Genomic DNA, 18,963 nt, shown 5'->3' on the forward strand with positions numbered 1-18,963 from the left:
TCACCACTGTTCAACATTTGATTGGAAGTCCAAGCCAGTATAATAATGAAAAAACTAGAAGAGATAATAGACCAGGGACAAAGAAATAAAACAGTGTACTTTTTATAGACAATTGGCTTGAATCAGTGCATTATCTATAATAATTTAGTTCTGTTTCATTTTCATATACCAGCAACAAAAATTATTTTTTTATTTTTTAAGTTTTTTTTTGAGAGAGAGTACAAGTGGGGAGAGGCAGAGAGAGAGGGAGAGAAAGAATCCCAAGCAGGCTGTGGGCTGCTAGTACAGAGCCCAGTGTAGGGCTTGTACCCACAAAACCTCAGGATCATGACCTGAGCCAAAACTAAGAGTTAGATGCTTAACCTCCTGAGCTACCCAGTCACCCCAGAAATTAAATTCTTAAGAAAGATACCATTTATAACAACACCAAAAATATCAATATATAGGGATAGTCTTAGCAGAAATTATGTAAGATTTCTACATGGAAGACTATAGAACATTAATATGAGAAACTGAAGAGACCTAATGTAAACATAAAGATATCATTGCTCTCCTGATGTAATGCAGTCCAGTCAAAATACCAAGAGAATTTTTTAAGGCAAAACTGATACGTTGTTTCTAAAAATTCTATGAAATGACAAAGGGGGCTGGGGCACATGGGTGGCTCAGTCAGTGTAAGTGTCCAACTTCAGCTCAAGTCATGATCTCATGGTCCATGAGTTCGAGCCCCACATCAGGCTCTGTGCCAACAGCTCAGAGCCTAGAGGATGCTTCAGAATCTGTGTCTCCCTCTCTCTCTGCCCCTCTCTGGCTCTCTCTCTCTCTCTCTTTCTATCAAAAATAATAAACATTAAAAAAACTTTTTTATTGCAAAGGTAGCATAATAAAGACTTTCTTGAAGAATAAGAACATGGAAAGAAGACTTGTTCTACTGAAGACTTGTTCTACTGAATACTGAGTCTTGTAAAGCTGTTGGTAATGGAAGGATGCAGAATAGAAATTTTCAAAAATTGTAAGAATACACCAGTGGAATAAAAGTTTCTAAAACTAAAAGGCCATAAGGAAGTGTCTGGGTGGCTTAGTTGGTTAAGTGTCAGACTAGGTTTCTGCTCAGGTCATGATCTCACAGCAGTTGGTGGGATCCAACCTTGCATCCAGCTCTACACTGACAGTGCAGATCCTGCCTGAGATTCTCTCTCTTTCCCTCTATTTCCGTTCCTCCCCTGCTGGCATGCTTTCTCAGTCTCTCTCAAAATAAATAAATACACTTTTAAAAAGTTTAAAAAAATAAAAAGCCATAGGTACAGAGGTGTTTAGTTTATGAGGAAGGATTGGAGGACAGAAAGAAAAAAAAAAAACAGTATTTTCAACAGTAATGAAAATGATAGAATTGGGTATCCATACAGAAGAAAAATGCAACTTGATTCCTATCTCATACAAGCAATTACAGGTAAAGTACAGATATAAATGTTAATGATACACATCTAATAAGAGTGCTAGAAATATTCAGAGGTATACTGCATTGTCCCTCAAAGGTGTGAATAATAAAGGTCTTACATGGCCACCATCTTTGGGCTGTCCCCAGATTAATTTTAGGAAGCTAAAACATAACAATTCGTTCATACCCCAATAAATCATGGAGAATTCATTAAAGCCATTAAATAGTGATGAGAAAAGTTTAGAACTCTAGTGTGTTTGAGGGGGAGTGGACCAAAAAGCAAGCAAGTTTAGAAACTCCAGCAAGCTTTACGATGTTTGAAACATACGGTAACATTGTTAGTTTTGGAATGGAAAGAAAGAGGCAAATCAAAAAGATATTTTAATAGGGCTTAGCAGCTGGATTGATATGGGGACAAAGTGAGAAAAAGTCTAAACGACCCAGAGGGTTTGAGACTTATCCTTTTCTTAAGGGTAGAAAACCAGGAAGATGGGGTGCCTCGGTGTTTTAGTTAAGAATCCAACTCTTGGTTTCAGCGCAAGTCATGATCTCACAGTGAGTCAGAGCCTCACGTGGGGCTCTGCGCTGCCTGTAAGAAGTCTGTTTGGGATTCTTTCTCTGCTTTTCTCTCAGCCCACCCCTGCTCAAAATAAATAAATAAATGTAAAAAAAAAAAAATCAAGAAGGCAATCTGGTTTGGGAGAGAAAATTATTGAGTTTGAGATGACAGGCATATGCAAACGAAAATGCCCAAAGTTAGTTATTAGCAGTAGAGAAAGGGGCAAGGACTAGGGTGATAGAGCAGGATATTCAGCAGTGTCTGCAGACACATGACACATGGCTACTCACTGTCTGTCCCAATTCTCTCACATCTGTTCCTTGAGTTACAATTGTGGTATCATCTGCGTTCACAGATCACTAGTCTAGTTTTGGAACGGAGGGGAAGGGACAAGTGCATTGATATTAACAGAGATGGACAACTTCTGATACCTTTGAGTAACTTTTTTTTTTTAAATGTTTTATTTCTGAAAGAGAGAGAGAGAGAGACAGCATGAACAGGGGAAAGTCAGAGAGAGGGGGAGACACAGAATCTGAAACAGACTCCAGGCTCTGAGCCATCAGCACAGAACCCGATGTGGGGCTCAAACCCAGGAACCGCGAGACCATGACCTGAGCTGAAGTCGGACGCTCAACCGATTGAGCCACCCAGGTGCCCCTTTGAGTAACTCTTAAGTTACACGGAACATTAATAAAACTTTAAACTAGCTTTGTCTTGAGACATTCTAAAGAGATGTTTCAGTAGATCCTGGCAAGCCCCTCCATTATTTCGCTAAGCATTAGAATCTGTCAGGCACCTTTCATCAATTAAACCTCCCCAGTAGAATATTAGTAGGGGGTGATGCCACATCTCAGGATCAAGCCACTTAACTTCTTCAGGTGGGTTTAGGGAAGACATCAGTCATCTGGTATGGACTCTTCTTTTCCTATTCTCTCTAGTATAGGGATCAGGCAATATATAAATATTCATGGCCGTGCATGATGGTTGTCATTGGCCACCATTCCACTAATGGATGGCACCTGGATGTGCAAAAAAAAAGTTATTCTTTAATGGAATAAAGTTCTCAATGATCCAAATTTCAGAGGAGAGCATAAGCATGAATATTTATGTAACACATTACCATTTTAAAACATTTTTTTCTTCTTTCAAAGCTTTCTAATTGAGCTATAAAAATTCATTCTAGCCTAGAATTAGGTATCCATGCTGAGTGCCCAGAAGTGCCATATGAACACTTTAGTCAAGTTCCAGGGGCTGGGGCTGAGGTGGCAAGTTTTCTCTCCCCTGCTCCTATTGTTAGGGAACCTGTTCTGGATCCCCTGGCAGAAGAACCAAGTGGTACTCTGTGATCTTGGAAGGCAGGTTTATTTTACACCATTGGGCTCAGAGGAGATCACTCTCCAGAGATGTGAGCCCCTAGCATAGGCAGATGGAACAATTTATAGTCTCTTACTTCACATTCCACATTAGTAGTAATTTGGCGCACATGGCAACTGGGGTGGGCAGAAGAACCTGGAAGGGGAGTCTTCAGTTGGGGACTGGCATTTCCCTATCAGTCCTGTTGGCCATCTTACAACAGATGTTTCCCTATCACTATGAAATCAATTTTCTAATTCTTTCTGTAAGAATTCTTATTTCCACATAATTCTTTGCTAATAGTCACTGATCAAACTACCTTTTGACCGTGGGGCTGTATTTAAAAGAACTTTGGGAAATGGGGGAAGCACTGTAGGAATAGAAGAAATGAAGTCAAATTCATAATGTTTCCCATTTAGCAATAAGCGGCTTTTATGGGCAGGTAAACAGTGAAGCAAAGATGATGTTTACTTTATAACAGCAAAGAGTATTGTAGGGGACAAAGGCAGACCACCCCAAGATGGGCCACTTTATCAAAATTATTTTGAACTATTAGCCATCAAAACCCAGCAGACTTAGGAAAAGCTCTTTACCTCCCCATTCTACTGCCTAAATTTACATTGAAAAGGAGAGCCTATACCAGGAAGAGAGCTATTAACAGAGATGCCTTTTTACCAAAGAAACTTATCTGCATAATAGGGCAACCCTTGTTTTCTAAACTTCTCTGACCTTCCTGCTAATGGTCTTCTTCCCTTTTGTGTCTCAAGACCCCTACCCCTCTCCTTAGCTCAGAAGTCATATGAGCCTCTTGTTGCTGGTCTTTGGAATTTCATGTCTCTGTGGATTCCTTCTATGTACAAAATAAAATTAGATTTTCTCCTGTTAATCTCTCTCATGTAAATGTAATTCTTAGTCCAGCTAGAAGAACTTTGGATAGAAGAAAATTTCTTCCTCCCCAATAGTACAGATTTTGACTCCATTTTAATGCCGGAAATGATCTTCTTATAGAAAAGAGAGGAAAAAAACTTGCTATAGAAGAATTTGAAAGTAATGAATTGCTTTATTTCATTATAATGTGGGGATTGGATTTGATTTCAGAGTCCCTGTCAATAACAAATGGGTTCTAAGCAGATAATGAGGGAATCCAGATTGTCTCTCTGTAGGCAGTCTGTATAGAAGCCACAATTTGAGACTTAACCTCCACTTCAGGGAGTGTTAGAGAATTCAGTGTGTTTCAGATAAGATCAAGTCTTTATCTTGCCTCTGTAGAGAAGATGTTCTTCTAACCCCAATAAAGAAAATATAGTAAAATAAATAGAAGTGAAGGTATATGGCCAAATTCACCCGGGTTAGGAATACAATTATTGCCCTTACTAACAAACTGTAACTTACATGGCTAGTTTATGATTATGGTAAAGGCTCTAATGATGGGAGTGAGCATAAAACCTTTTCTAAGCTATTCCATGAGATCTGTTTATTGCTTAGAACAGAAACTAAGAACTTTTATGCAAATGTTCAAACTGCACACATGCTTTAATGCACTAATAAATAAAATTTTCCCCTACTAGTAAACAAAAACCATTTCCTATAGACTATTCTCTGCCCAAACTTCTGGAAACCCTATCACTCAGCATCAACTGATTGTACTAATCAGGAATGGGCACCTTAGTCATTTTTGACCTATCCAATTTTCTCTTCCAGGAAACTGGGTTTGGGAAACTTCCTGAGAGATTACTACAGGGTCAAACTGAAGGGTCAGCGAGACAGGGAGCTAAAGCTTTCATGTTGGGATAATTATGTAAATCTAATTTTCAGAAAGAAGATTAGATAAGAAATGTGGAGAAAGAGGTACCACACAGACCCAGAGGAACAAAATTGGCTCCCTGCACCACCTCATGCTCATTTAAACGTAACATGCTTTCTAACTTCTAACACAAAAATGCTCTTGTTTCTATCTAGTGTCTTTCATTCAGTATTATATATGTGCAATTCATCTGTGCTGTTGTATATTGTGTAAGGTTTTCCATTCTCATTCCATTACTTGCTAATGTATGCATTCACTACAGTTTATCCATTCTGTGGTTGGGCAAGTACACTGTTTCCAGTTTGTAGATTTTGTGCCTAGTGCAACTTTGACCATTTGTTGTTGTACATATGTTCACTTAATGTTAGTATATGCTTAGAAACAGAAGTGGTGATTCACAGGAATATGAGTAGGTATTTCAACCTTAGTAGATATTGTCAAACCATTATCCAAGGTGGTTATACCAATTTACACATCCATCAGTAGCATGAGAGAGTTCTGGTTGTTCCACATCTACACCTCTGTCAACACTTGGTACTGTATGTGTGTATATATAGCCATTTTGAAGGATGTATAATGTGATCTCACTATGGTTTTTATTTCCATATTTCTGATAGGAAATGATGTTGAGCAACATTTCAAACATGTATTGGCCATTTGGCTATCCTCTTCTGTGAAGAGGTTTTTTAACCCTCCCCCCCCCCTTTTTTTTTTAATTGAGTTGCCTGTCTTTTCCTTTTTAATTTGCAGGAGTTCTTTATGTTCCATTAGTGACTTGTCTTTACACTTTACTAATGATGTTCTTTGATGGATAGGAATTCTTATTTTTAATGTAGTGAAATTTATCAAATTTTCCCTTTTTGGTTAATTCTTTTTTGTGTCCTGTTTAGGAAATTCTTTCTATCCCAAAGATACATATATTTCCCTTAAGATTTTATTTCACCTTTCATTTTAGGCCTATAATCCATCTCAAACTGATTTTGGATAAGAAAGAGGTAATTCTTTTTATCATATGAATATAAATTGAATGAGTACCATGTATTAAAAAAGTGACCTTTACTCCATTGTACTATAATGTCACCTTTGCATAAGTCAAGTGACAATATATAACATACAAAGTTGAGATCTGTTGATATAGAAGTACTATAAAGCAAATCAAGAAATCAGGAGTCAGTTGCAGGAAAAAAAATACTGAAAACACAAATTTTAAAGGAAACACTAGACTTGATTGTCCTAGAATGTGGGTGTCAAACAAGTGCCTGTATTTGGATTTTTAGGTCACAAGCTCAATGCAAACCAGTTTTGCCTGCCTTGAGTTAAATTCTTGCTACGTTTCATTCTTTAAAAGCTATATTTTACTCTCAGACTTCCTGCCATGTAAGGGAAGTCGTTTATAAAAGGACAAGTACATAGATAATTTAAATGGTCTGTTTACGTAAACTTAACATTAGATTTTTAAAAATTACATTTATATGAGAAAGCCTTCTTTAAGATGATTTTTTTCTGACATATTTCGTTTATAGAACATATAAACGATGTTATATATAAACATATAAACGATGTGGTTTGGTTTTTTTGTTTTGTTTTTTTCTTGTTTTTTACAAAAGAAGGGACTGTCACAGCTTATAAATTAAAAAGGGAAGCCTGGCCATCGTTTCTCTTATTGATCCTTCAGTATTATTTGAACTACTTGTACCTGATGCTACCTTCATTTAATTCCATAGCTTTTAAGAATGGTGGTTTATTTTATTTTTATGAAAACTGTATTTCTCTCAAGACACTTTGGATTAAGTTTATTTCTCAGCCTAATTACTTTTATTAAAAACTGTTTTTGTGTGTATTTTACAAACGTAACCTTAAGAAAGAGACTTATCTGCCACTACTACAGTCAGTGTTCATATTGGGAAACAATGAGGGACCACTATGATCAGATTTTGCATTCTCAGAAATCTCTACAATGGAGATAATTCCACTATCATACAGCAACAAACAACAAAACCGCAAACACCTGGTGGTTTTTTAAGCACCTGCTGTGTATCACATTTAAAAAAAAACAAAAACAAAAAAACCTGTTGCTGGGAGCCACACCGGCCTCTCTGGATGGCAGTCACAGCAAGGAAATGGCAATGTTTGCACAGATACTGCCATGAGAAATGAAAACTAGAATCTCCTTATGCTACTACTGGCTCATGCTGGAAATGAGCCTGCTGGTATTGACCAGGCCTCACAATATTCCATATCAGACGCATATTCTAAACACAGATACCTCATAAGGAAAAGCATATTCCTGCCTTTACAAAAGAGATTTTAGATGAAAGCTCTGTGGATGATTGTCAAAAGGCTCTTCCTCTGGGCCTTGAAGATCCAAGACTTCGATAATAAAGGAGGTTAAGAACACAAGAGTTACAATTGATCCTGGCCCAGAGACAAGGAGCCTAATTTAAAGTTAAGGTACAGATAAGGGCAGAACATAGTAACTACATATATCTTTGCTAATTGGTGAAGCATGGCAGTCCCTTCCTCAAGGCCTACATTCCACAAACACCCTCCCTTACACTGGCAGCTGGGATGAGGATAGATAAGAGTAGCTAACACATAAACCCAGATGCAAAGACTGACACATTTATGGCCCCCATGGTGCTTGCACATTCAGCATCAAGGAAAGGCTTGCTCAAGCAACTTAGGAAGAAGCCTAATAATACATTCTTCCTCTTATGATTAAAAATTGTCTAGAGGCCTACCCATGCAAAATAAGGTAAGTTTGTTAGTATCTTAATCTGGGGGACTGACGTCAAGAATATGGGGAGATTCTGCAAGAATACTTTTGTAAAGCCTGTTTCTGTACATCTTCTGGTGATCAAAGCATCTTATTACAAATAATTAGCCCCTGTAAAAATTCTGTCTTCTGATGGTCTGTTATTGTTGAACCTTAAAATAAAGACACCAAAACCAACAGGACAGAGATGCCTGCCTGGTGATCAGAAAGAATCTCAGGGCTCTCTCTCGCTCTCTCACGCGCGCTCTCTCTCGCTCTCGCTCTCTCGCTCTCTTGCTCNACCGTCCATCCTTCAGGGACCTCTGGACCTGCCAGAGCCTGCCTCTGGCAACCTGTTACTTCATTTAATCTTCACGATAATCTTGTGAGATAAAATGAAATTCTAGGGCTAACCCGGATTCCAGTACTACCCTACCCTTGCCAACAGGCTCTTAAACACATTAGCTTATTACCATGTGTAAAATATTATCTCAATATCCTTTGTGTACGTTAGAAAGGTCTAAGTGGAGAGAATTTACCGGTCCTTTGGTTCTCAACAACTAATAGCCAAAGTTCTTACAACCAATCCAGTAACAAGCAACTAACTTATTAGTGCCTCCGGAAGCCAGATTCCTTTTATTGAGCACTTTATTCAGAGCAAGAGCCCTATTCCAAGTGACCTGATTTTTCTAACTACTGTGTGACCCAGCACAAATTTGTTACCCTCTTCCTTTCCTTCTGTGGGTCTCCTATTACTTACGTATGAGATCATTATCTTGAATAAAGTTTTCCTGGACTTTCCCTGAACTGACTCTAGAGGTCAGAGGAAGTAAGAGGAGGGATCACGAAAGATGAGTCAACCATCCTCTCAAGGCCCGAGAAGGGCAGATCTACGAGGTTCAACTCGGTAGGCAGCAAGCTGAGAGTTAGTTAGGTCCACAAAGCCGCTAGCCCAGCTGCTGAGCGACATGTCTTGAAAACCTGGGTCAGAGCCAGCACAGGGCTCGCTCCTCTTCCGGAAGCCACGCCCACTCCTGGAGCCGGGTTCTCGCACGCTCCGGTCTCACGGCTTGCGTCGGCGGTGAACTACATTTCCCAGAATGCCATTCAAGCGCCTCGCAGGGCAGTGATAAGTGCCTGGGTGACGCCATCAGCCGGCGCGATGTTTAGAGTCCACTGATGTCGTGGCGCTTTGGGGAAAGAAGTTCGTGTTTCTTCGGGCCCTGGTTCTGAAGACGCCGTCTGGGGGACCCCTGACCCCTTTCTACCCACCCCTCCTTCTACTTTTTTTCTTCCCTACTCTGGTAGGATGAGGCGTGCAGGCCTGGGTAAGAAGAGGGCAGAGGTTCGAAGTACGGGGGCACTAAAACTGGCCGTGGTCGGCGCGGGGATGTGGAAGGAAATCGGACCGGTTTTCTGTCCCTGGAATCTGGGCCAGAAAGGAGGATGTATCGGAAGGGTCTTTGGAGGCGGTGCCAAGTGGAAACACACCCTTTGTCCCATATCCAAAGGGCTTTCTTTAGTTTGGTTCAGTCCTAAGTTTGGATGGTAGGTTTATGGAGGAGTGGGGGTGGGGTATGTACAGGTGCCAACTCAATAGTTAAGCGTTTTTTTTAGTGTTACTGACTGTCAGTGATTATGAGAACTGCTGAGTTTCTCGAAGTCTGGCTTCGGTTTCTCGTACTCGTCCTGGATGTTAGTTTTTTTCAGAAGCAAAATTTGAAGAATCTATGTTGCGTGAGAAGCACACTAATAACAATCATATTGAACTGGTAATAGCTACAAAGGTAAACGTACATGGCGTTACTGTTAAGACTGTAGTGTGTAACACGGGGCAAAGGCCATTTCACCCAGAACATTTCTTATGAGTCTTGTTCCAGTGTGAAAACTGAGGAAACAGGTTCACCAAGCACAAGGACTTTTAAGAGGGTCATTTTAACGGCACAGCTAATAAAACCGCATTTTCTGGTGTTTGAAGCTCTCTAGTAAGAGACAATTAAAAAATACCCTGCTAAATCGGGGCACAGTATACCTGAGAAAGTATATGGCATATTTGAAAGAAAGGAATGTTGCTTTTTTCATTTGTTACAATAAAATGGAAAAAGGAAAAAAAAAGTTTTTCAGAAGTGTCAGGTATTTAAAGTTACTGAGATTTGCCAGTAACTTTAGACATGTACGTTGATAAAAAATCGTACTATTAATGAAGGTTTTGAAAAATGCAGCTTTTATGAATACTTGGATCATAGTAAGTTGGCTGAGTAAATTGTAGAGAAAAAATAACCAATTTTTAACAGTTTAGTTTTATATGCTTAAATATTTTTTCATCATTATGAATGACAACATTGATTGGAACTTGAGTAAGCTCTGAGTGTACAGTTAATTGTGGCCCTGTTTGCACTCCTAGAGCTTTCAGTCCAGATGGTGAGTTAGAACATGTACAAAGATAAATCACGGTACAAGGTGATAACTATACATCCAAATACCGAATAACTTCTACAGCTAATGTCTCAGGGATTTCAGAGATAGAGCACTGCATACTTTGTGGAGACATGAGAACTTGCACTAGAGCTTGAATAATAGAGGGGGAGACAGGAAAGTTTCATTTGGAAATCAGACTTCCCTAGCCCTACTCCTACCCCCCCCCAAAAAAGTTGTAGGACTAGAATTATGAATAGTGTGTTTAAGGATTATCATTAAGGGAGTTTGATTGAAAAAGGAGACAGGGAACCAGAACACATTGAAGATACCTTTTGAGTGCCAGGCCAAGGAGTTTGGATCTTACCAATAGGCCCTTTGGGCCCTTTGAATGTTTCTGTGCCACAGTGTGCCATAATTTAAATTGCAGGATAGGGACTTGAGAAGTTGTGGTTCTCAGCCATGACTGTACATTATAATCACCTGGAGGGCTTTTAAGGCATTGATACCTGGACCACAGCCCAGACTGATTACATTAGAATCTCTAAGATAGAGCCTTTTTTTTTTTTTTTTTTGAAGCTCCCTTGTAGTTGAGTAGAAAGATGTTTACTTAAGTGTCTATTGCTATCATTTACATTGGTGTGATGTGCTTTTTTTTTTTTTTTTTTTTTAATTTCTGGTTTGTTTTTTGTTTGTTTTAGTGTCAGTGTGTATTGACCTGGAATTTTAAACTTGGGATAAATAATGAAGCTGATAGTTACTCATGAGGCACACTTCACATGAATCTCTAAATGACTTAGCTCAGTTATTGATAGAAACTACCCAGAAGAATTAGCATTTATCTAAATGGACAAAGGCTAAGGATGATCTTTGGCATTCACTAGCTTTCCTACAACTTTTCTTACTATATTTGGAGAGTTTTATGGATAGTGTGTCAGCAATTGAGGGAAATTTTGGGAAATGCAAATCTTTCTACCGTGGAACACACTTGTTTAACATTTTGTTGTGGTTTTTGTGGTGGTGGAAATTGTATAAGTGCTGCATATAAAGTACTCATTAGGTACAGGGGATATAGAAGTATGAGACACTGTCTCTGCCCTCAAAGAAGTTTGATTCCATTCTTGAGAAAGGCATACTCATTCAGAGTTCAATAACCGTGAATTCAGATTCTATTTAATTCATTTACAAGTATTTATTGAGTGTGCCTTTGTGTGGGTGTGTGTACACATTGTGGGGGATATACAGCCATGAGTGAAACAAACTTAGTTTTTGCCCTTGTAGAAGCATCTAAAGTGTGATATTACTGTCATGTACAGTAAGAGCTGTAAGAATTCTGAGGGAGTTTTGCCTTTTAGAGAAAGTGAGGTTTGTGCTGTGTCTTGAAAGAGCTTCCTATTTACACCTCAACCATCCTTCAATTACCAGTGCTGACTGCTCTTTCCTACCCTTACATCTTTTACTGTCCCTGTTGCCCCGTCTACTCCTTGAGTTTATAGAGACCTAGTCCCTGTATCATCCCTTTCCCTCATTTCTCCATTGTAACTGCTTCAATTCCTGTCCAGGATAGTCCCCATATTCTGTAACTTAAAGCTCTCTTTTGGCAAGCAGTCTCAGCCTCTTGGGGCTCTGTTCTGCATCCCCAGTGCTGTAAACCTCTTGATCAAATTCTTGATCAATCCAACGATCCACGGTCTCACGGGCTAACTCAGGCTGATGAGCCCTTCTTCAGAAAAATCACACATTCGGGAGGATTGAAACCACCACAGTGTGTTACCTCAGCCAGGAGTATTTTATCACCGTAGGATCCGTGTAGTCCTAGTCACTTTACCTCATTATTCTCTTTACTGCTTTTTCCAAATGATACCCTTCCTTAAAGACAACCTTATCTCTTCCGTTACTGAGAAAACTGGTATTTACTGAGAAAACTGGTATCAACTGTTTTTAAAAACCTGGTTAAACAAGACACTTAACTATGCTTTCTTCTCTCAATCCTTTAGCATATTTACATATAGATTCTCTCTCCAGGTTTACTCCACCTGTTTGATTGCCAGGTGAATATAAAATACTTTATTAGACAGTAGCTGGGACTGTGTATTCTCAGTGCAGTTCCATAGAAGATAAGCTCCAAAAAGTAGTACCTAGAAAGAACAATGGATTAGACATATGGGAGTTTCTGAGATATTTGTTGAATGAATTCCCCTCTTAACTCTCAGGTAATGTTCTCCATAAGTTCTCTCTTCTATTTAAAGCGAGAGATGCCAACAAAGGACCCTCCCTCTGCCATGAGCTCCTTCCTGCTACCTTTATCCTCTCATTCCTTTCCCTTCATAGCCAAGCTTCTTCAATGGACAGTTGAGATTATTACTTTTAGATCCTTTTTTAAAATTTGTAGTTCAGGGAATATATCCTGAATATCCTTGTTTATCAGTGCCTATTTTAGTGGCTTGTGGGCAGTTAATAAGCAGTCAATAAGTAAGTATGAAAACAGATGGAATATTCTTTGCTTAAAAGAGGGCACTAGAAAAGAATTGTTCTGTACTCCATTTCGTTATTTATTCTTAAAATTCCTTTAAAGCATGAATATTATAGACATACGTGGTCTGCAACGCCCTCCAGGGGTCTTTTTTGGTTCTTTGCTATCAAGCCTTCAAAAGTGGCTTGCTTTTGCTACAACTATACTGTGACTCTGATCCTTGCAGGTGAAGGAGTACCTCCAGGCAACTATGGGAACTATGGCTATGCTAACAGTGGGTATAGTGCCTGTGAAGAAGAAAACGAGAGACTCACTGAAAGTCTGAGAAGCAAAGTAACTGCTATAAAATCTGTAAGTATGTAACAGATATGGTATACTTTCCAATTTGTGTATTTATGTACACATAGGTACTTAATAAAGTATTTATTGGCATCATACAAGAAATTCAGTTACCCAAGTTGTGTATAGTTCAGTGAGGTCAAAGTACAGTCAAAATTTAAACATGATTTGAATAGATTAGAAAATGTGGCCAAATCAAAACATACAGTATATTTATTTTTTTAACTTCAGCTGTTTTGGGGGTTGGTGGTGGTAAATCTGCAGTTCTATATGTTGTCTGTAGTAATGTCTCAGAGCAGTCCATCTTCTAACCCCAAGCAGCTCTTCTGACTTTTTTTCTTCTACTATACTAAGCTGCACCTCTCAGTGTTTATATCTTTGTACATCATGTTAGTCACTGAGTTTTGTGCTTCTTTCTTTCTGTTTCTATTTCTACTTCTCTATTTCTAATACTATCCCCTGGTTTTCTTAGGCAAAATATGGAGAGAGCTTCAGAGCTTCGTAACGTATTTCTTCCTCATTTTTTTTGCATGTTCTTCCACCTTTTCAGAGTGTTTTTAAAATTGCATCCTTTGCTCCCAGAAGTCTTCAGTGCCTTTCCATGATGTAAGAATAAAATTCACACTCGATAGCTTGGTTAAATTTGCCCTTCAAAGATTGTCCACAGCCTAGCAGACCTTATCTCCTGTACTTCCGGAATGTGTATATGTTTTCTGCTAGACAAATTCGAGTATTCTCTAGTCCTGTGCATGCTGTCGCGTGCACGCACATATCTTTGATCATAGTCTCCCTTTACTGTGGAGAGTCCTTTCCCTCCATACATTGGCCAAAGCCTTTAATAGTAAAGGCTCCACTTCACTCCACTCCTTCCTTTCTGTAAGCTTTACCTGATTACCATATCAAAAGTAACTCTTTTCCTTGTGAACACAAGACATTTTGCACCATATCTATACATGTATTGCATAGGGATCTGCATTTGAATTATTTGTATGTAAAAGAAATATACCAGAATGTAGGGTTTTCTCTTGTTCTTATTTTTATCTTTAACACAGTACCTAAGTATAATTCCTTCTCGGTGGTATTGAGTTTAACATGTATTAAGTAAAAGAATTACAAAAATATGATTTTAACAGTGTATATGATTGATTCTATATTACAGTAAATATGCTATACACTTATAGAGCCTTCAGTAGAAGCTCATGTTGACAAAATTTAATTGGTATTTCTATTTATTTATTTATTTACAAATAGTTTATTGTCAAATTGGTTTCCATATAGTATTTCATTAGTCTTTGGAAAATACAATTGTGTTCAGCCTGGAGACTAATAACATTCTGAAGAGTATTGTTTTCAGTCATATTAGATCAAAAGGAGTTGATCTATGAACTAAGTAATACTGTATAATGCTAATAGTTTAGAAAATCAACACTGATAGGGAATTAAGAATTTTTTTTTTTAACTGACATTGATTATTTAGCTCCTTGTTGGAAGAAAGCTTTCCCCTCCCCTGGAAATTTCTTTATTTGTCATGAATGACAGTTGTAGAAAGTAGTAACTGATTTGGGCTATTTTGCTTTACCTTGCTTTATCATCTCTGGATTGTTAAATTTGGAGAAAAAGTTCATGTTCTGATCTATAGAATTTTAGTGTGATTTTCTGTCAGTATCACCCCATATACTTTCCACACAAGAGAAGTTGAGAACAATATTGCAGTGGGTTACCAAGATTTTCATTATTGCTTGTAATTTATGCAAATATTTTGGAAATGAAGCCTTTGATGAATTTGTCATATAAAGTATTAAATAGGTTTTGGCATGAATAGCAGCCGTAATCACTTAAATCGAATTTTTTTTTTTTTTTATGCTCAGCCTCTGTATAGCTCAGGATGAAGATAACAATAATTTGTCCATCTTTTTCCCATTTATTGTCATACTTTGAAGAAAAATACCTTTAGAATCTAAATAGGGCACCCCGTGGCTGAGTCAGTTAAGCCTCCTATTCTTGATTTTGGCTCAATCATGATGTCATGGTTCATGAGACTGAGCCCTGCATTGGGCTCTGTGCTGACAGTGCAGAACCCACTTGGGATATTCTCTCTCTCTCAATCTCTCTGCCCCCTTCCCCTCCCCCACTGTGCCCCCCCCCAAAATAAATATTTTTTAAAAATCTAACTAGTTTAGGCAATATTCAAAGTAATGTCCCATTTCATTAAAAAATATCAAATAATGTAGATTTGAATTGATAACATAGGTACTTCTACCTATACACCTATATACCTTATATACATTATCTTTTAAAATGTAAAGAAGAAAATACATAAATAAATGCTGTTGTATTAATAATATAAAGAGAGGAAGAAAAAAGCATGCAAGGATAAGAGAACCAGAGAGAAGTATGTACCAAAATTAAAAGATGGAATTGAGTATTAAGATGAAATCAAAATGAAGACCAGGGAGACAATATCCAGAGTTGGGAAAGAGTAGAAATTCGAATTTTATTTTCATTTAGTGTCAGTGGAAAAATTATTAGAAGAAACTATAGTAGTTTATAGTTTTAACAGTTTTGAGAAAATGTGTATGCTTAGAATGGCATTTTACTTTATAACACTTAAAATGCCTTTATGTGAGTAATAATGCATGTGTGTGTTTTTTTTAATAGCTTTCCATTGAAATAGGCCATGAGGTTAAACATCAAAATAAATTATTAGCTGAAATGGTAAGTGGTTGTGATTTTAAATTTAAGAAATTTGATCTAATATTCTCAAATTTAGTCTGTTAATCAGGAATAATATTTTAACTTTTATCCATTTTGCAATTAATCTAGAGATCATAAATTCTGGATTCTGGTCTATTTGTGTCTCATTGCTTTGAAATGACTGATAGGTTTATTCATTCTTGAAATTTTCATCTTACCTAGCACACTGTAGTAGGAGGAAGAGGTGGAAGCCATTCTATCTTTAATCTTGTGTTTAGAAACACTGTTTAAAGACAGGACAAATGACTATTTTGAGTGTTGTCGGAGATCTCAATGCATACTGACTACCAAGTAATCATAAAGCGCTTCATATCCATCCAACTGAAAGTCTTTCACATAATGTGAGCCTATTTCTGTTTGGTCTCCTAAGGATTACTTCTGAAAAAAATCAGTAAGATTTGAACATAGTAACCTCCCAGAGCCTTTTATCTCTGATCTAAACAAGCTCAGCAACATACACCTTGTTTCCATGTTTCCATTCTTTAATGTTTATTTCGGATGTCGAACTTCTCTAGACCTTCCCTAGTTTCTCCACTTGCTTTTAAAATTGTATTATTCAAAAATGAATATGGCATTGACAGTGATGTTCTTATGGAGGTTGTGGATTCAAATCACCTGGGGAACTTTCTGAAAAATACTTACGCTAGTTCTCAATCTAAATAGAATTTCAGAGGGAAGGACTTATATATACATATTTTGGAAAAAGAAAGTGTCCCAAGTGATTGTGATATATAACCCTGGTGAAAAACTATAGATCTAAAGTGTTTGAACTACATGGAGCCTAGCTGGGCAAATGCTGTCATTATGCTGGGGCCTTTACATCTTAAGATATTGAGATTTCTGTGAAAGTGCAGTATTTCTAATCCACACCCAGTCCTCTCATCTTAAGGACTTTTCCAACTATATTTTAATATGGTAGTTTTCACCATCCGTATTTGGAGTCTTAACTGCATTTTACTACCTTTACATGATATTCTCTTTTCAAAGTTAGCTGTCTGAATAAAAGAATCATAAAAGTACTTTTAACTGCTAACCATTTTAAATTTTAGATGAATTATCGTACTCAATTACTAAAAGCAACCAACCATTTGCCCTTCTAGAGCAATGCCCCAAAAAACTGAGAATCAAACTACTTGCCTTTATTATTAGTTTTTTAATTCATATGATTGGGAAAAGACCTAAATAGTTTGGGATTTTTGAATTACTCTGATGCTGCAAGAAATGTTTATTGGATAATGAAAGAGCTTTTTATTCATTGAGAGAATTACTCTATTTTGCACAGAGTAATCAGGCTTGATTACCCAAGTTATAAACAGGTTCCTGAATTTATTAAACATGAAAAATATCATTAAAAATGTATTCTAATAACTGTATATTCAGTTACTTAAATTTGTTAATGTACAGTATTAGAATCTGTTTTGTTTTCCTTTTCTCATAGGATTCACAGTTTGATTCTACGACTGGATTTCTAGGTAAAACTATGGGAAGATTGAAGATTTTATCTAGAGGGAGCCAAACCAAGCTGCTGTGCTATATGATGCTGTTTTCATTGTTTGTCTTTTTTGTCATTTATTGGATTATTAAACTGAGGTGATGCAAGTAAGTGTGAGTTTAGAATTTGTTCCGACTTAACTATTTGGAGTACCACTTTGGTAAAAACTCAGCATCAAAACATTCCTAATTTTCAAATATTATGACTTTTTCCATTGATGATTACTGAATTGTGCTTGTTTTATAAATCACATTAGGTAATACAGTACTCTTTAAATACTGTTTCTTAATGATTCATTTTTTTGCCCCTATTTTCAGGGGTATTGAGATGGCCTGAAGTCAGTCCCTAACAATTTTTTTTCCTGTTGTTTGCCATCAGATTAAATAGTTGTATAATACTCAGTTGTTAGCATAAATGTAGGTTTATGTTCATATGAAAAAACATGAATAACAGAATAACAGAATGCCTGGAGAGCCTGATGCTAAGCTCTTGAGGTAGTGAACAGGTTTGTGATGGGACGCTGTATGTATTTCCCCAGGTTGTCATCAACCCTGATAATGCACTCCCCTTTCCTCCTTCATTTGGTTAAAATTGTAGGATGATTTCCTTTCACTTAAGGTTTGCCTCAAAATTTTTGATGCTGTGACTTCTCTATCTATCTCCTCTGCCCAAGGACCTCATCTTTTACTAAAGCTTGTTATTTTGGCACATTTCTTGTAGGGCCCACAGCAAATGTATACCAGACTAGTTGTTTTATGTTAACTTTATACATTCCATTGACTTGGCTTATAATAATTTTATGATTTTAGCTGCTTAGGTAGGCTGTTTGGTTATCATTTGTGACAGAATAATGTGAAGCTAAAGTATTTGCTAAGCTCTGAATGGAAATAAAATGGTCTCTGCTCTATTATTGTTCAAAATAGATGTTGAAAGTCCTCAGGCATTGAACTTGGGGTTAAGAGTATTGTTGCTTTAATCCAGTATATTTGTTTGTGGAAAGGAAAAGATAGAAAGATTCTTAAATACTCTGTATTGCTATCTGTGGGATTTGCCCACTTATGGGCTCTAAAAATAAAATTTCTAATGAAACGCATTAATTGTCTTTGTTGCCTTTTTTGTTCAAGTCTCTCTCCTTTTTTTTTTTTTTTTACATAGAATCTGAGACATGGTCCTAAAAACAGACCCCAAACAAAATCGGGAGAAGTTAATATTATTTCAGAACTTGCTTCAAACAAGTGACATAAATCATGACTGCAGTTTCATAAATCTCTTAAGTTCTTTGTATTTTTAGTTGTAAGTCTATGATCTTTGATTTTGCTGAGTGTGCAATCCTTTTTGCTCATCCCTAATTACCTATCAGTTCAGGTCCTGTCTTTGGCACTGTTTGTCATCATTTGGGCCTCTACTTGACAGGCAGAAACACCAGAACTGAGAGGGATTAAGTGACTTCTCATATAAAAGGCCTGTGGTCTTGTGATTGATGTAAGGGACTCTGGTTTGAATTAGATGGCCTGAGTTCAGATCTCCATTCCTTAACTTGCTCAGTCCCTTTTTGGGACTATTTCTTCATTAAATCACCTA

General features: G+C 37.4%; 1 protein-coding gene across 1 annotated transcript; it reads left to right on the top strand.

The window, feature by feature from the left end:
• The first annotated feature begins 9,054 nt into the window (after positions 1-9,054).
• Positions 9,055-18,475, top strand: BET1 (Bet1 golgi vesicular membrane trafficking protein). The gene is made up of 4 exons (XM_039236225.1): positions 9,055-9,237; positions 13,024-13,148; positions 15,795-15,851; positions 17,329-18,475. The coding sequence occupies exons 1-4, from the start codon at positions 9,219-9,221 to the stop codon at positions 17,482-17,484; spliced, it is 357 nt and encodes a 118-aa protein (XP_039092156.1). The 5' UTR covers positions 9,055-9,218; the 3' UTR covers positions 17,485-18,475.
• The last annotated feature ends 488 nt before the right edge of the window (positions 18,476-18,963 follow it).

The sequence above is a fragment of the Hyaena hyaena genome, unplaced genomic scaffold (assembly GCF_003009895.1).
Source record: "Hyaena hyaena isolate Hyena2069 unplaced genomic scaffold, ASM300989v1 scaffold_109, whole genome shotgun sequence".
NCBI classification, from domain to species: Eukaryota; Metazoa; Chordata; class Mammalia; order Carnivora; family Hyaenidae; genus Hyaena; species Hyaena hyaena.